General features: G+C 37.5%; 1 protein-coding gene across 1 annotated transcript in view; it reads right to left on the bottom strand.

Moving 5' to 3' along the window:
- The window catches only part of P5CDh1 (delta-1-Pyrroline-5-carboxylate dehydrogenase 1), a 186049-nt gene extending 167578 nt beyond the window's left edge, over window positions 1–18471 (bottom strand). The window contains exons 1-2 of the mRNA XM_090373981.1: window positions 18218–18471; window positions 672–870 (exon numbers count right to left, since the gene is read on the bottom strand). Coding sequence (XP_090230107.1) covers window positions 672–870; window positions 18218–18267 — 249 coding nt within the window. The 5' untranslated portion in view covers window positions 18268–18471. The remainder of the gene's footprint in view (window positions 1–671; window positions 871–18217) is intronic.
- Between the last annotated feature and the right edge of the window lie 1214 nt (window positions 18472–19685).

The raw sequence follows: 19685 nt of genomic DNA, 5'->3' as shown, positions 1-19685 counted from the left end.
CATAAATATACAGCAAAAGTAATCAGATAACCAGAAATCGCACCTTCCCAAGGACAGTTAAAATCAATTAGGAGCTACTCTGACTCCAAGCATGTCCCAGCTTAGCAATTAGGCAACCCACATAAAAACTGCCGACCGGGCTAGCCGGGTGGGTAAAGTGCCTGCCTGGCAACCCAAAGGTCGCGGGTTCGATTCCCACCTCGGGGTTGGATCAAAGTACTGCAAAAACCTTGGGAGGTACATTATGGCCACAGAAGCCTACACGCCAACAACTACAAAAAAAAAAAAAAAAAAAAAAAAAAACATAAAAACTAGCCAATTTGCTCCTTCAGAAGATTTTATAACCTAATTAAACATGCTTGGAACTCTAATCCTGCCTTTTTTCCTTTTTAGGTGCAATCCACCCAAACATGTTCTTGTTATCTTATTAATTTATTTTATTTTTTTGTCACTTAAGAAGAAGTGAACAGTACTTTTAAACATTTGGCTATGTAAATAACTGAAAGGAATTTAATATAAAGTATTTACATATTTTATATTACTTTGTTCCTCAGTAATATAAAATATTTACATATTTTATATTACTAGCATAGTATGAAATGTTGAAAACTTTTATGCAAGTTTTAATGTATTAATAAACTAAATTTATAGTATAACAAGTTGTATCTTACCATTACTTGATAGCTCTCTTCACCAGAATGAATCTCTTCCTCTCCAATAACAATTGGAATTTCTGTACATGTGTTTCTGTATTTAGACAAAGCTTGTTCAAGTGCTTTTCTTTCTCCACTATCTGGCAAATACTGCAAACATGGCTCATTTTTCACATTAAAATCTTCAACTTTTGATACAAGTGAAATAGTACATATCCTAAAAAAAAATTAATTTTTTTTTTCCATAAATATGAAACTAAAAGAAATGGACAAAAATTATAATAATAATGTAAAGATCATCTAAGACAGCACTAAAATTATGAATGAACAAACAAATTAGAGTGATTACTGTAGAATCCGAAAGACCACTTCTACACCACTGCTACAGAACTTAAAATAACTGCAGTAATTTACTACAAAGTATATTCTTTGCAATTATTTTAAATAAATTTGATAATACAGTATGTAAATAAAGACATTAAATGATTTTCAATTTTATTATAACTATTCTTCATGTTACAAAAATATAAACATAAGTTGGGATGTTGAGTCTATGCAAAGCTTATGAAGACAAACTAAGATATTCAAAAACTTTCTGACTAAATTATAGAAGTCTGCAAGATATATACATGTATTCCATGATAAGTATGCCTGATTTTTGGAATGAAAAACTCAATATTAGTATTTGCAAAATGATGCACAGAAGCAAGCTGCACATCATCCACCAAAAAAGAAAAAATAACCCACTTAATTTGTCCATTCTTTGTAATCTTTTGTCCAATCCTCCTGTAAATTTATATAATCTACCTATTTCCACAATGCTGGATGGAGGTTTATACCAATGATCAACTGATCATTAAATTTATTTATTCAATTTGTTTTCAATTTAAATTTGCATTCTCTTACAGGTGCTCTCCAAGAAGGAATAAAGATGCTGTCATTTCATTTACTCTCCTCCTTTAAACTTAAACCAGAGCTTTCCAAAGTGGGTGACATAATACCTTTGGAGATGTCATATCACAAAGGGTGCTGTTAAATTTTGGCATCACATCAGCACTCTTCACTCTGATTTCCTTTCATTGCATAGTATACGGGCTGTGTTAGGGTCGCTAAGAATAGGAACAGGTGCATGTATACTTGCATGTACACCAATGCTAGGAGTTTGGTAAATAAATTTGATGAATTTAAGGTGTTAGTCAAAACACCAAAGGCAGATATTGTTGGGATATTAGAGACACTGCAATTTATAAAACCCCATTCTTTCTTAGTAAGAATTTCCTTTTTTGCAGCTCCTGCCCCAACACCAAATTGTTTTTCTTCTCTACACCCTTTCTAAGAGACCTACTTCCTTGCTAAAATGAGGTTTCCAAGTCTGTATGCAGCATGTCAATAATATCTTGGAACCGTGCTAGCAGGGAAGGTTCAAAGATATTACTAACAGAGCTCCATGAGCTTTCTGGCAATCTGTCCACACTGCTCAGAGAAATTCATGTCAGACTGTATAAGTACATCTAGGTCTTTTTTCATTATCAACTATCTTCAGTTTGGTGCTACCCAAAAGGTGCATCATTCTGGGATTACTGCTGCCTGAATGCAGTCCCTTACATTTATCAATATTAAACTTCAAATGCCATTTTTCAGCTTAAGTGCCTAGTTTATCTAGATCTTGAAGTTGCACACCCTGTTAACAATCATCCTTGATTAACCATCCTTGATTTCAGAAAATTTCACAATAAACTAAATACTCACAGGAAAACACATTTAAGCTTTTGATTTTTAGTTCCAGAAATATGGTACGTCTCATGATTATGATGAGCTGAATCCAAATTTGAAGTCAGATATTGCTTAGCAAATGCAGATTTAGAGAGGAATGCAAGTTAAACTTACTGAAAGAAATAACAAATTTTTTTAAAGAAATTTTAACAAATATTACAGTAAACAGCATACAAATATAGCCAATTTTATTCATTTCCTTTGTTTTATAGTGATTAGGAGCCTCTGATCGATGTCAAGCAATAACCTGCCAACCTCAGTACCATTACACCGTGGTAGCAATATCTTGACAAAGATGTTCACCACGTTCATCATTAACATATTCAAGGTTATCTGGGGAAAAATCTAAATGGGAATGGAGGAAGCATATTTTTAAAGACATAATGCAATCAAGATTTTGGTAGGCTAGTAATAAATTCTTAATCAAGATTTTATAGTTGTCTGTTTTGTTGTTGTCTAAAAAATGTTGTTGCCAGCACCTGCAGAGCATGGGTGCTGACGGTGCAACAGGCCATTGTAATGGTAAAAAAGGATGGCACATTGCACTGTTTCTAGTTTCTGCCTGTTTACAGCTGTAATAGCTTTTTGAAACCAGACCCTAGATCCATAGTTGATAATGGGCACAAAGATAGCTTCATAGTAAAGAGAGGGCATGCTTTTTCGGGCCCCAATCTTGTCGTGAAATTTTATTTCCTAGTGCAGCATAGTTCAGAATTTTCTTTATAAGGTAGGTCAGGTGCAGGGTGAAAGAGAGATTTCTATTCAATGTAATGCCGAGATAGTTAAGTTCTGAAGACTATCAATAGTCCTGTTCTGTATCTTTATTTGCGGTAGTCTTGTGGGATGGAGCATCCCTTTCAGCAGTAGGGAGTTTGTTTTTGCAGATGAGATCTGTAGGTGGTTATGATCAGCCCATTCCTGCAAGAGCCCTGTATGCTATGTTTTCTAATTGTTGTCTAGAGTCTGCTGCCAGAGTAAGGACCAGATCATCTGCATATGCCCGGGAAGCAAGGCGCCTCCGTAGCCAGGTAGGAAGAAGCAGCAGTGCGTAACGCACGCTTCTTGATTAGAACGGGGTTCGATCCCGTCACCACCAAATACGGGGATGCGGAAAGATCAGGGAATGATCACCGCATATTCCCGGAGCAATATGGCCTTAGTTGCTAATGCTCCTAAAAACCAAATAACAAACAAACCCGGGAAGCAACATCTTGTGGGATCATGGTTAGAAAGACATCTAATACTATATCCCATAGGATGGGCCCCAGGACTGAACCCTGCAGGCATCTTCTGTGGACTTCTCTGGAAAGTGAGCTGTATGGTGCTTTAACTGTTATGCTTCTTTGTGAGAGATAGTCCTTGGTGCAACAATAAAGATTCTGCGGAAGTTTGACTGTACAGAGTCTGCCAAGCATACTCGGCCAACAAAGTAAGTCAAACACCCTGGCAAAATTGACTGAAATCATCAGGAAATATTTTTTGGTGGAGTTTCTTGCAGCAGGGATGATGCTTTCCAGCATATCCACAGTGGAGAAGCCCTCTTTAAATCCACATTGGTTTGGTGATTGTAGGCCTGCATTGTTATAGTGGGTGACTATTCTGTTACGCAGTAGGTACTCAAAAAGTTTATTAAAAACTGAAAGGAGTGCTATAGGCCTGTATGAGTTTGTCTGGTCCTGTGGCTTGTTCGGGTTTTCCAGGATAAGGCATACATTGGCTTCTTTCCAGGCAGATGGAAAGTGGCTGGTGTGTAGGCAGTGGTTAAACAGTTTTAGTATGTGATATGGGATGTATTCTACCACTTTCGTCATTGTTTCGAGCTCTAAAAAGTCCAGTCCAGGTTTCTTGCAGTTCCTAATCTTAGCAGTTGCAAGAATCAGTTCTTCCAGAGTGAAGTGAGGTTCAGTCTGTTGAGTTGAGTATGCTTCATTTTCATGGTAGAGCTGAACTTTGAGCTGGTTGGTTGGGGTGGCCATCTGCTTGAAAATAGAGTCAAGGATATTATTTATTGTGCTATGCCAGGTTGTTGTCACTGTGCCATCAGGTAATTTAATTGTTGGGATTACTTCACCCCTGCTGAATTTGTTGGTAGTCACTTTGAAGGCTACCCCCCCCCCAGGGACACACAGTGACCATTGTGAAAACGAGGTCCCCCCAAGATTTCTTCTTTCTCTTCCGAATGAGAGCAGTGTGTTCATTTCGCACTTGTCCATATTACTTCCAGAAAACCTCGACCTCTGCCTCAGGCCAGGTCCTTCGGGCACGCTGGAATGTTTTCCTTTTGTGATTGACCTCACATCTAAGCATCTGCAACTCTGGGCACCACCAAGAGGCAACACCCAGCATAGGATTCTTCTTCTTAATTGCTGTGTTACATGTGGCCATAATCAGGTTTGTGATTTCACGTTGATGCTGATCAGGTCCTATCCGACCTGGGTCTTCCAGTTGAAGTCTGCTTGTGTGGGCCATCAGCACTTCATGCTTACTAATGTTATTGTACTAATCCCTTAGTACAATAACAACCTCATAATTAATCTTAACAGTTAATGCACTCTTTCACCACCTTCAAAATTACTTGATGGATGTCATCAATCCAAGGAGCCTTTCTTGCCCTTAGGTACAAGAACTTTTCTAATAAATAATCTTCTGTAATTTCAGTATCACTAATTTCATATTACTCTGCTTCATCTTCATCTGCACAGAGATTTTCCTCCTCACAGTACTTTCTTCCATAAAGGCAGTTCCATTCATCAGCAACATCAGCTGGGTTATCTATAACTTTACCCCATCCATTATGCAAGAGTCAAATCTCATTGCCTCTTCTCTTTTTTGTATTCATATACGTGAAAACCTCTGCAAGTTCAGGGACTTGTCCCTGATCTTTGATGTCACAGCCAGTGATTTTTCATAACTAACTGCACCCTCTCTGTGGTACTATTACAGATCAACTTATGACTGTTGTAGCTTCGGTACTTTTTATTTCTCTATAACAATGTCATCTTTTTCTGATCAATTAAACTAGCCAGAAATTCATCCATTTCGGCATCCCTCTCACATTATATTTTCTTAGTAGTAAACATTTTTTTTTTTTTTTTTTTTTGGCTGATGCTATATAAGCTTGCTTTCTTGCATCATGTGCCTTTACTAATGCTAAAACATTTGTGGCTTCTGTGATTACAGTTTTAAAGGTATTCAATAATTCCCTTATATTCAACTACCCTGTTCCATCTGCATAGTTAAGAGAGGCCTTGTAGTATCTTAAATTGCCATAATATCTATTCCTGAAATTAAATTCCCATGCCTTTATCTTTAAGAACTGTGACCTCTCTCTTCATCTCTCAACTTAGAACTCTTCTGGTCACTCATCTCTAACAGTTTGTGTACTTTCAATCCTACAAATACCATCTGGTTCATGAATGATGATAAGGTCTAGAATATTCTTGTTGCTTTTGCAATCTAAATGCCTTAGTCCAATGATGGCATTATGATTAACCCTAATGGGCTGACTAACTTCTTCAATAGCTTCTATCAATATGTCTGGATATTACCATGTTGGAGGCCATATTATGCAGTGATGAAAATGCTGATGTTTTACTTAATTAACATATTAAATTATGTCAATTTAGCTAAGGATTTAATAAGTTAAATTAATAACCACAAAACCTTAATTATCAATAATTCTGGCACAAACATCATATCACATACCTAGTGATATGGAGTGTTATAAATTGACAATAGTTAATTGCAGTGTTTTTTAAACTATAGTAAAAATTTGAGCTTATTTTTGTATTTAGCTAAGAATTTAAAAAGTTAATAACATTATTTAGAAACATCACAGCCATTGCATAACCTGAGAATAGTGTAGGGTTATTATACTATTATCTCTTAGTTCATGTGGCATTTTTAAATTAAATTTAGTTTAAAATTATGCCTCAAACAAAAAGTTCAAAACAGAGAAAATGCTTTGGTATGAGAGAAAACCAACAATGGCAGTTCTCTTGCAAATCCAAGTCACACTGAGTATGCTATTGCCACCATTTTTGCCAATTTATCTATAGTGAGGCAAGATATAGCCAAAAAAGGATGCTTAAATTGCAGAGAATGTGAGGAGAATGCCAATTCACCATTCTAATAGACTTATGAGGTTGAGGAACAGGATTGATGCCCTTGAAAGAATTAAAAAGAGTGGCCAATACAAACTCAGCTGCTCAAGATATTAACAATAGCTGTAGGCAGATTTGAGTGATTCTTACACTGTTTCTATTGAAATGTGCAGCAGCCTAGAAAGTATGTTGCTGGGGATCTCAAGACCTGCGGTGACTCATCATGGAACAGGTAAACACATGGGCTGTGTTAGCGTAACCAAGAGTAAGAACAGGTGCATGCATTACTTGCATGAACCCTAATGCTAAGAGCACAATAAATAAATTTGATGAATTGGAAGTTCTAGTCAAGTCATCAAACACACACAATTGTAAGAATATCAGACACATGGTCTCACTCAGATAAACAGATGCAGAATTTAAATATGGGGAATACAGTGCGTACAAAAAGAATAAACAGGATAGAAGGGTAGAGGAGTTATACTCCTAGTTAAGAGTGCAAAATCTAAGGCAGTGCATCCAGGTGACATAGGTGGCCAGTGCAATACTGAGTCAGTTTGGTGTGACATAAGCACTGGGAAAGAAAAAATGAGAGTAGGAGTGTGTGATACAGGCATAATGACTCTGATCAAGTACAATGACGAGTACAAAGAAATAGTGGGCCAGTAAATCAGAACATTTTATAAAGGATTTTAACTTTCCGGATATTGATTGGAACTTGTGGATTGGTTACTCACACACTAGCAAGGCTATTGTGGATTTATTGGATGACTTTCTACGGCAGCATTCAAGAGAGACTACAAGAGAGAGTACTGTATCTGTCGTCTTATAAGACACTTTTTTTTCCTTATAAATGCCTTAAAATATCGCCCTGCATCTTAGAAGCCAAAAGTGGCACTACAGCACATGTGCAAAACTGAGAGTTAATGTATAGTAGTTAACAGATAGTTAACTACTATACTAACATATAGTTATCGTATAGCATGCTATCTGTTAACTACTATATTAACATATAGTAATTAACAGATGGTTAACTACTATACGTTAGTACACTTTTCGGTAATTATCAGGCTGTTGTTGGAGTAACAAGTGAATTCCAGTTATACATTTAAGCCGTAATGAATAGCAGGTGCATCAAGAAGGCAAAATTATACTATTGGATTTAAGCTAAAAATAGTACAATATGCCAAAGAACACGTGAACAGAGCACCGCCTAATGAAAAGATGATTTGTCAATGGAGGAAGCAGGAAGTTTTATTACCAGAAGCTGATAAAACAAAGCACAACCTTCATAAAATTCTAGCTAAATGGCCAAATTTGGAAGAAAACTTGCATAGTTGGATAACGGGCGACACAAGTAATTATAGACCTGTTAGTTTAACTTCTGTTCCCGGAAAATTAATGGAGGCACTGGTTAAAGAAGCACTGCAGGATCATCTAGACAAGACTTCAGTTATAGCTCGGACACAGCATGGTTTTGTTAAGGGGAAGTCTTGCCTGACCAATTTGATTGGATACTATGATGCAGTCACAAAAGAACTGGCTGCAGGGAATAACTTTGATATTATATACTTAGATCTTAGAAGGCTTTTGATACTGTTGCACATGGAAGACTGCTGCACAAATTGGAGCAGTGTGGCATTGGAGGCAAATTGCTGCTATGGATAAAGGGGTGGTTGAGGGGGAGAAGACAGAGAGTGGTAATCAATGGACACTGCTCATCGTGGACTAATGTTATTAGTGGAGTCCCTCAGGGTTCAGTATTGGGTCCATTATTGTTTTCTGTATTTATAAATGATATTGATGATGGTATATCAAGCTTAATGTCCAAGTTTGCAGACAATACGAAGGTTGGCAGAGTTGTCAAGGACACTACTGACACTACGCTACTGCAACAGGATCTGAAAAGGTTGAGCAGATGGGCTGAGAGGTGGCAAATGAAATTTAACATTGGCAAATGTAAAGTACTACATATGGGAAACAGCAACCCCAGAGCAACGTATCAACTCTGTTGTACTACACTGACAGTGGTAGAGAATGAAAGGGACCTGGGGGTGGTTGTGCAGGTAGATATGAAGTTTTCTGAGCAGGGCAGACGGGCTGCAAGAGTAGCTCATGGTGTATTGTCGATGATATATAGGAATTTTTCTAGCAGGGATAAGGTGATTATTCCCTTGTATAAGGCAATAGTCAGGCCACACCTAGAGTACTGTATACAGGTCTGAAGGCTTCATTTCAAGAAGGATGTAGAAATGCTGGAATGAGTACAGAGAAGGGCAACAAGATTAGTGAATGGAACAAAGGGGTGCTCTTACGAAGAAAGGCTTAAGTTTTGCAAATTACAGTGTCTGGAGACTAGGCACCAGCGAAGTGATCTGATAGAGGTGTATAAAGCCTTGAATGGTTTGAGCATGCTTAATGCTGATGGGATTCTTCCTCTTGCTCAGAATAATCACCTGAGAGGGCATAAATTCAAATTGAGGAAGGACAGATGTAGGATAGACATGAGGAAATTTGCCTTTAGCCAGCGGGTGGTTGGTTGGTAGAATAGACTTCCATCCCTTGTCGTGGAAGTTGATAGCCTAAATAAGTTTAAGGCTCAGCTGGACAGGTATTTCGAACGAACAGAGGGGTGAAGTGGAAGTGGTTATTTTTTATTTATTTTTTATTTTTTTTTTTTTGGCTGATGCTGCATAAGCTTGCTTTCTTGCATCAAATGCCTCTACTAATGCTAATGGAACTTAGAGATGTGGGTATTGCAGCGAGTACTAAAATGATAATACAGTCAGTCCTCGTATAGCACGATAGTTGTGTTCCTAGAAACGCTCGTGCAATGCAAAATCATGCAATATAAATAACAGGCCCTATGGGAAAAATAGGGTTAGGCGCGACCACAGCTGATTGGTTTTTAGTGAGCCACCCAAACATCGTTTGGGGCATTGCTATAGCCTATATAGTGTCTGTCAAGTTCACTGGACCAAGTTCGTTTAAGGAACGGAAGCCCATGGATCTGAGAGATCTAATCATCGCTTACAATATTAGTATAGTGCTCCTGAATGGATACGTCTTAGTCAAGGTGAGAATTCTCAATCTTCCAGACAACATATAGCAGGAGAAATATTAAATAAAATATTTTTTTAATTAACATATTACAGGATAGATTTATGGGAGTGAATTGCAATCTTGAAGTAATGTTTACTGGATTGTTATTATTTTTTATTTTAAATATACTAAACCAACAGAATATTACTTTCGGATATTCACTTGGATGAACGCCATATTAGGCATTCCCTAGACCTTATAACATTGTAACACTGTTCCTCAACAAGAAACGTGTTCCAAGCAACGTGTTCATACCACAGGTTTCGACGAGCGCTGCGATGGTTTGGAGTTAATAGGATACAAAACAATTACTTCCTTGCATAGAGTCCCGTTGAATTGAGCCTTCTTAACACAGTTCAGTTGGAAATGTTTTCACCTGTGGTAGCAGTTTCTCTGCATTCTTTGTAATTCTCGGCGTTGCCTCATTTTGGTCTGTGGCACATGCAATATCACATGGCCTTTCATTTCGCTCAAAGCGTTTCACAATTTCATATTTTTTCTCTATCGACAGAGACAGACTGGCCATAAGCCTTACCAGGGAAACCGCGGTGGGCCAGAGGCTGCTGTGATTTTGGCCATATAAACCATAGTATGAGGCCACTATAAATTTTCCCGGGTAAGAATTTTTGACCCAATCCGCCTCTATTTATCGATATTGCTTTTCTTTTTCTCTTTGAATCTGCAGTCTTCATATAAGCGTCTTCACCAGGATACTTACTTTTTACACCTTTTAAGTATTTTACTCATTTTTAGGGAACAAAGCACAATTACAAAATGAGGAGGCACGCTTGATACATATAAACAAAGCTGCGCGCGTGTAGCAACTGAATAAACAACGCCGTAAAGCCAGAGATATACTATTAACACCTCACATTTTACTAAAGCACATTTCTAGGGGTTGCTACCATAAAACAATAAAAACAATTTCCAGTTGCGTTTCTGCTAGTGGAATCTGTTATAAACTGGTAGTAAACTCAATCTAATTGCATTTGTGATAATACCGATAGCTGGAATTGTGTTGGTTTTTACGTTATTATGGTGAAATGTGTTTCCCCTTCACTGATATAAAAAACATAAATACATACATATTCAGAATCTTCTCTTCATTCCTATCGTGTTGCGTTCAGTTGGGTTGATTCTGCATTCGACTGCCATTTCTAACACAAAGGCGAATCGTGCATAAGCGAATTCGGTTCATGTTATATAAGATATCGTTCCCCTATTTATAAATCATGTATGATCGAATTCATGTAGTGTAAACACATGTTGTCCGAGGACTGACTGTAGTAGAAGAACGGAAATGAGCAGCTGATATTGGGATATATACGACTTTAAAGGAACTTAATCTTGATGTTATTGCTTCATGAAAAGAAACAGGTTAAGTTTACGCACAAGAACTAGAACAGCCCATACAATGCCTACTGAGTACGAACAGAAAATATTAGATTTCCATAAATTTGTCCTTAATACTAGAAAACGAAGCAACTACAAACTTAACCAAATCGGGAATATGGATGAAATTCTGTTGACTTTATGTGCCATCCAATAAAACCGTATTTCTGAGAGGGCAAAAATTTATAACTATTAAAACCACTGGACATTAAAAGACACACTACACTGCAGTTTTAATTTGTTCTGCTGATGGGACCAAACTTTCGCCAATGTTAATTTTTAAAAGAAAAACTTTACTGAAAGATAAACTGCCAAAGGGAATTCACATACTTGTACAACCAAAGGGATGGATGGATTAATAACGGCACACTTAAGTACTTTATTTCATTTTGTGGCACCCCTACTCAATTTTCTGGCTGTTAGATCCAATTCTCTCTCAGTGTGTATATATATATACACAGGGTGTCTCAAAAATATTGGTACAAACGTTTAGGGGAGGTAGATAACATCTAAAGGAATGTGAATCGCATAGGAACCCATAACCGGAAACGTCACCGTAAGTCGGTAGATGGCGCTATTAGATGGTTCACGAGAGGAAAAATTTCTGGTTTACTCATTCAAGCAGTAGTCGCCGCATGAAGAGCATGCATCGATATACGAACTGTGAGCTGGTAGACAAGCACCTAGTGTATGGATTAGCAGAGGGCAATGGACGAGCCGTTCAACGAATTTATGGAGAACGCTTCCCAGACAGACATGTACAAGACCATCGTTTGTTTGCGCATGTGCATCAAAATTTGTGTGATTATGGGTCATTTAGAGGTAACAGGAGTAGTGTGGGCAGACCACGTTCGACGCGAACTCCCACCATGGGAAAAAGTGTGTTGAATGCCATCCAGAATAATGCTACTACCAGCACACGTGCCGTTAACTCTGCTTTGGGAGTGTCTTGTTGCAGACAGCGTGTCTGGCACGACGATTCCTTACACCCCTTTCATCTTCAAAGGGTTCAGTTACTGCTCCCCCAAAATCATCCTACAAGTGTAGCTTTTGCGCAGTGGTTTCTCCAAGAAAGTGTTCAAGACTTGAATTTTCAAACTATGTTTTGCTCACGGATGAGGCTTATTTCACTCGGGAAGGCTTATTCAATCAGCACAATGCTCATGTGTGGGCTTTTGATTTGATTTTGATTTTTGTGGCGCAAAAACAGCAAGGTTATAGTGCGCCATGGAAAGATTAAAATTCAAAAAAGATTAGACCGGTTACTTTTAAAAAGGTTACTTCGTCTAAAGTTGCATATATATATATATACAGACATATCAATATATAAAATCAGTACAATGATAAAAGCAAATTGTATATTTCATATGAGTGTATACATATTGATCGATTTTAAAAATTTAAAAACTGCTGACACATCGTCATTGTCATTTAAAATCTGACTGAGTGTATATGGCTCAGTCAGATGGGTAAAAGCAGTAAAACGAGAATTTATAAAACTGGTATAATCACATAAAATGTGTTGGACGGATTAAACGGTGTCGCATTGCTCGCACATAGGAGGGTCATCAGCCCTCAGCAAAAAGGAGTGTGTAATATGACAGTGTCCTATGCGGAGCCAAGCAAGAACAACTTCCTCTTTGCGATCCCTGCGTAAGCTGGACCGCCAAGGATGGATCACAGGCTTAATTCGACATAGTTTGTTTGTAGTAATCAGTCGATGCCACGAATCTTGCCACTGAGATTGTAGGTTACTACGGATCACTTGCCTTTAGTCTGTATAGGGGACTAACAGGTCAAGATTATCCGTCAGGGCTGCCGATTTGGCTGCAATGTCAGCCAAATCATTTCCTCTAATCCCGATGTGACTGGGGATCCAGCAGAAGCGGATATCGAATCCACTTGCATAGAGATTGTATATTATCTGCTGAATTCGGGACAGGGTTGGATGATTAGTGTGTGACATCGCTGATAAAGCCTGTAGTGCACTCACTGAATCGGCATATAGAATACACCGTTGGTAATGATGTTTTCTTACTGCTATAGAGTTAGCATGCAGGTCTGCAGTGTAAATGCCACAGTCAAGCGGTATCTGCTCTGATATGGTATTATTTGGAAAGACAGCAGCAGATCCCACATACGATTCTGACTTCGAGCCGTCTGTGTAAACTGGCAAGAACATGTGTGGGCTCACGACAACCCACACGGCGTGCACCTGCATGTGGCACAACATCGCGTTGCAATAAATGTGTGGGCAGGTATGGGTCGACTAAGCAGTCACCAACACGCATGAACTCTGCTAAATATCGGATCTTTCTTGAACAAGTTCTACCAGGGTTACTTGCTGTTCCAACAAATGTGAGACGCAACATTTGGTTTCAACCTGCCCATTATGGAAGGTGTGTTCGTGACCATTTGAACAGGCATTTTGGGCGTCGATGGATTGGCCGGGGTGGACCCGTTGCCTGGCCCCCACGCTCACCTGATTTATCGAGCCTTGATTTCTTTCTGTGGGGGGGCCTCAAATCTATCGTGTATGAATCGCCTGTGGAGACGGAAATGGATTTCGTGGCGAGACTCGTCTGCGCTGCTGCTACTGTCAAAGAAACTCCAGGTGTGTTCGACTGTGTCTGCCAATCCATGCTGTGTCGGTGTCACGCATGCATCGCTTCTCATGGTGGAACCTTCGAGCATCTGTTGTAACATCATGAAATGCATCCATCTCGTACTCCATTGTTAATATTATGTCAAATAAATGTTTGCCACTAATTACTGTCTTGTGTCATTTCTGCTTCTTGTGCCTCTGCTACTACGTTCCCGTGACATTTCCAGTTATGGGTTCCTATGCGATTCACATTCCTTTAGATGTTACCTACCTCCCCTAAACGTTTGTACCAATATTTTTGAGACACCCTGTTATATAATAATTATTACAATAACATAACTATAAACAAAATTACAATTCACAATACAAATTATATATATATAATAATTTTATTCTTTATATAGAGGTGTAAATAAACAACAATTATAGATCACGACAAAATTAAAAAGATACTGTACACCTTTTTATAATGAAATAAGAAGAACTCTTTATTGCATACAAAAGGCACATGCCGTACACAATACCTCTCATGGCTACAAGCCAGGGGTTTACAGTAAAGACTAGTACAATGTAATAAACAAGGATGAGATAGGAGAAAAAACAATATTATTGCTAATTATACAAATGCAGGATTAAACACTGAAAAAAATTGAAAAATTTACATATGAAAATATATACACAACAGCATGTTATCAAGTTAAATTACTCTCCAGGAAGCAGTCCTTTTACAATGCTGGAATCATTTGAGCAGGCGCAGAAAGTTGGAAGGAACACTGTAGTGATGGACAGGTCCTTGGGAGCAGGTTCTAATGTCCTGTAAGTTCTGCCTATATTTTTTATCCAATGTGAACTTGCAGTACATGCACTCCTTGCCATCCAAGGAGTGCATGTACTGCAGCATTTGCACAGGTAAGAACTGATTGGATAACTTTAACCGGTTCGGGGTGGCCTGAAGGCTTGGTCTCTTGGTCTCTCTCTCTCACATGGTAACTCAATTTTTTTTTTTTTTTGGCTAGTGCAGCATAAGCCTCAGGCTTCCTTGCACCATATAGCTAATAATAATAATATTAGTTTAAGGTGCTAATAGAATGATGAAAAAAAAAATTCTAGAAACAATTATCCAAAGGTCAAAATGTGAAAGAGGAATACTGATAAAGTGCAAAAACACTATGTAGTAGGTGTAGATATTCATAAACTCACCTACATCATGTGATGAGAAGCAAAGCTTTCCCCAATATAAAAATGAGACAACAGGAGAAAGTGTACTAAAGAGTAGCCATATCATGCAGTAGTTATGGACTGCCAATGAAGAAAATAACTACCTATTGAAATGTGGAAGCATGCAGAGAACAGTGATGGTGGTATATGGCTTTAGTGTGGTTTGAAGGGAGGGAGGAAGAAAGTTATCAAAAGTAAAATGCCTTTTGTCATTTGACCTGTACAGTATTATATAAAAAATAAGGGCTATTATGCCTATTCTTGTGTTTGGAAAGAATTTTTATTAATTCTATGGCAGCACACACAGTTTAGCTTCCAACAACAGGGTACTTGTCTTATGCTAATGAATCTGAATTTGAATTTTTATCACATCTTAAAGCACCCCAAAACATCATAACAACCATATGATTGAGGTCTATCAATCACAAAAGCTGGCCAAACAAATGATAAGCCTTTAGAAATAAACCAGAAAGAACTGCTCATATCATATTTAACAATAGAAAAATAAAAAATTGTTATAGCCTTTGCTCAGGTAGCACGAGTAAAAAGAGTCAAATTCTGTAAAGATCTCAGCCATATATGTAACAATCAACACACATTTCAGACGTATATTTTGACCTCACAAAGACCAAGACTTTCTCGGGTCACTGAAACAAGAAGTGGGGGAGATGCAAATACCAAAGTTACCCATTCCCTACATACTTCAATGCATCATACCCATCTTGTGATAGGCCTTTATCATCTGGTCATCAGCACCCAAATCATATCAAAAGAAATTTCTTGTACCAGAGCAGTGGCTGCTATTTTGGATGACCAGTGCAGTAGACACCCCTCTAACAATCTCTAGATCAGCCCTATACATTAATTTAAATGCAAAATCATGGAGAAATAAAATATTGATTAAGAATATACCCATATCTATATAGAAAAAACTGGAAACTTGAGTTGCTGTAAGATTATGCAGAGATGCATGCCCCACTGCACTGCATACAACTTAAATACTAACAGCTTGGAGAAATTCTTCCCTAAAAATAGTCAACTTGCTCAACTCTCAAATACTGATCCTGATAGGTTTTCTATCAACAAAAAATGCATGCTTATAACTAGAATAGTGATCTGATTGAGGTGTATAAGGCCTTGAATGGATTGAGCAGGCTCAATGCTGATGGGATTCTTCCTCTTGCTCAGATTGCAAATCTGAGGAGGCATAGATTCAAATTAAGGAAAGACAGTTGTAGAATAGATGTGCAGAAGTTTGACTTTGGCCACCAGGTAGTTGATTGCTGGAACAAACTTCCATCTGTTGTTGTGGAAGTTGATAGCTTAAATAAATTCAAGGCAGAACTAGGCAAACATTTGAAATGAATGGATCAGTGAAATGGGAAGGGGTTTTTTTTTTTTTTTTAGTTTGCTTTCTTGCATCATGTGCCTCTACTAATGCTAAAAACTACAAAACTATAGACCAGCCATAGTGATTTAAGAGCATTTAACTTAATCATGAGCTGCGTGTTAAATTGTATAATTATAACAAAATTATTTGTTAAAAAAAGTGACATAATTATGATAAATTATTTAAGATGTTACATTTTTATTTAAAAATTGTATTAGCTAGAAAACTATATACTATTTTGACATTAAATGTAAATATATCTGTCAAAAAAGATGCAAAATGTTTTGTATGCAATGCCAAAATTCTGTTAAATTTTTGTTTTCAATGCCCTTCTGGACTGTTACAGTAATGTTGTTTGTTTGTTTGTTTGTTATTTGGAGCATTAGCTACTAAGGCCATATTGCTCCGGGATATGCGGTGGTCATTCCCTAACCTTTCCGCATCCTCTGTATTTGGTGGTCACAGGCTCGAACCCCGGTCTAATCAAGAAGCATATACTACGCACTGCTGCTCCTGCCCACCTAGCTAAGGAGGCACCATTTTTTACAGTGACATTTTACATTTAATGACATCAATGGTGATCAAATTAAGGGATTTGTCATTCATCAATTCAGACAAACTATCTTTTTTATTTTTCACAAGTTGCCTGGTTATTGTACTCCTTTTCAAAAATAATACCTGTAAATTTCATTCAAATTTTGAGAGGTAGGAGAGAGTATACCTGATGAATCTGGATTATCTATGAGTATGTCACAAATGAACTGTTTGTTTGTTATTTGGTTTTTCAGAGCATTAGCAACTAAGGCCATATTGCTCCGGGGATATGCGGTGGTCATTCCCTGACATTTCCGCATCCTCCGTATTTGGTGGTCACGGGCTTGAACACCAGTCTAATCAAGAAGCGTGTGCTACGCACTCTGCTCCTGCCCACCTGGCTATGGAGCACAAATGAACTGAATGCAAAGAATAATCCTGACATCACCAAAATTTCAATAAAGATTTTAATACAGCTCTACGTATAGTTGTGCTTAAATTGGATCAATGTAGCAAGACAAGGAACAATTATAAACTATCTATACAATTCTTCGTAACACCAGTCGCAGTGCCATTTCAGCTATAACCTACTGCTACTCTCATTTTAGTTTTTCTAATGCTAAAATCACATCAGATGATTCAATTTTATTCCCATGTATTTTATTTCATTCCTAGGTGTACTGTTTTATAATCCATGTACTTTTGAACCAAAAGCCGAAACCCTCTCATGTCTATTCTTTCTGAATATATGACACTGATTCATGATATTCCTATAATGTTGGCATTTGGTGATTTAATCAGTACTTCAAATTCATCAAATTTCCAAAAGAAAACAACATGGAACCCTCATAAGGAACTAATCAACTTTTATCACACTGTGCGGGGGGGGAACAATTTTTTACTAATTGAAATGGTCCCCCACCCCTTGGTGCAAGGGGGCAGAAACACTATACTCTAGCTACGTAAGAGGAATGGGGTATAATTGTCACAAAAAGAGAAAAGATCCAACACATTGAACCAGATGTTACATTTCTCACTCTGGGTTAAAATCCCATTGGAAACAATCACATCAATAAGTATTGCAATTAGCCGATCTCAGGAGGGAATGAGGTTTTCCTCGCGAGTTATTTTTTTAGCATGCACAACACGCATACTGGCCGGTAAAGACACTTCTATAGGCACAGACAGGAGAAAAATGGCCCACGATGCTGATGCTCCGTAAAATCAATTAAAAATAACCTAACTAATAGGAATATTTACTCAATAACGTTTTCTGTAGTGAGAATGGATGCTGCATATTTTATATATATATATATATATATATATATATATATATATTAAATAAAACTACCAATGCGGTGGTTTTATCTTGATAAAAGCGATTACTATTCGAAAGATTAGATTTTTTATCATCACGGTTATTTTTATAAATGAATAATACACAAACCTTTCCCGAAAACCCCGAATAGGCCTCAGCAGCAGCGAAACTGACCACATATTGCAATCATTAAATACCTACAAAATAAATTAATATAATTGAGATTATGTTGTTTATCTGATTATCCAAAGTGATACTAAATGCTGGGATGAGAAAATCACAAAATTAGGCCATGACCCTGAAAAACAAATACGTGACAAGGCCAGCCGGAAAAGCACATCAATTTCGTCTGCTTGCTTCATATGTATTTACTAAATCTTTCAGTAGATAAGATATACGACGTCTGCGCAGAAAAGAAAGGCAGTTTGCAGCATTCGTCACTGTATGTCGCATTGAAATAGTCCACATCAACTGAACTTCTCAGACTTAAAATATATTTCCTGTTTACGTCGTTAGGTTATCAAATAAAAATAAAAAATAGAACACATGGTTATAAGTTTTCTCCAAATACTAAAAATAGAAAAAAAAAAAAGATTTCTAAGTCATCAATTAAGAAAAATTATATTTAAAATTTTATAACCGCACAGAAGGAAATTTGATTAAATAACAGCTCGTCCTCCATCCCTCAAATGTTAGAACGAATACTGTGCAAATCTTTGTTCAATTAACATTAACAACGGTACTCAACACGTCGCTGTACTGAAAGCGACATAGCAAATATTATTTGCTCTAGTTGTAGCAGGTTTAAGGAGCATCAGCGAATAAGGCTTTTTTTGCTCCGTGTATAATATTTGTAAATTGTGTGTGTTCTGTGGTCGATTTTCTGTTTTTTGATTCACGAAAACCAGAGTTCCGGGAGAAAAAACACACTACCCTCGCCTGAGATTGACTAACTTAGTCACTTTATTAAAAAGGCCCGTAAAAATTCCTCATATCATCGACGAGACTGGAACTCCGGGTCTTTTCCACCCAGTGTGGGAAGGACGGCGATTCTACCAACTGTGTTGCCCACGACTGTAAATTACTTGCTGCTACTTTTATAAAAGTGTTGCATTCTACATATGATTCATGCATTCGAGGGCCATTTGAAAAGTTTGAAAGGACAGTGATACAGTGCTAAACATTTCTGTGCTTAATGTATAATACTTCAAGTAGTATCTCATCAAGTTTTCAATAATGTACAGTACTTTTGTTTTAATTATAGGTCCTTAGTCAACAAATTTGTGCGAAAAATTTGAGAAAAGATGGACAAAATCAACACTATGCAGTCAACCAATATTTGGGAATAAAGGGACTAACGCCAAAAGCAATTCATGAGGCTATAATTAAAACATTGCGGAGGATGCCATTCCTATTCTATGGTTAAGAAGTGAGCAACAGAATTTAAATGAGGGAGAAAGAATTTGGAAGATGACCCATGCTGTGGAAAACCTGCAATGTCCATCACTCTTAAAGTGGTTGACAGTGTGCATGATCTGATGATAAGTGACAGAACGATACATTACCTGAGTCTTAGGCATCTAATCTGAACGTGTGT

The sequence above is a fragment of the Mastigoproctus giganteus genome, chromosome 5 (genome assembly GCF_048544385.1).
Source record: "Mastigoproctus giganteus isolate SK-2022 chromosome 5, ASM4854438v1, whole genome shotgun sequence".
Classification (NCBI taxonomy): domain Eukaryota; kingdom Metazoa; phylum Arthropoda; class Arachnida; order Uropygi; family Thelyphonidae; genus Mastigoproctus; species Mastigoproctus giganteus.
This window is presented reverse-complemented; position numbering and strand designations above follow the sequence as displayed.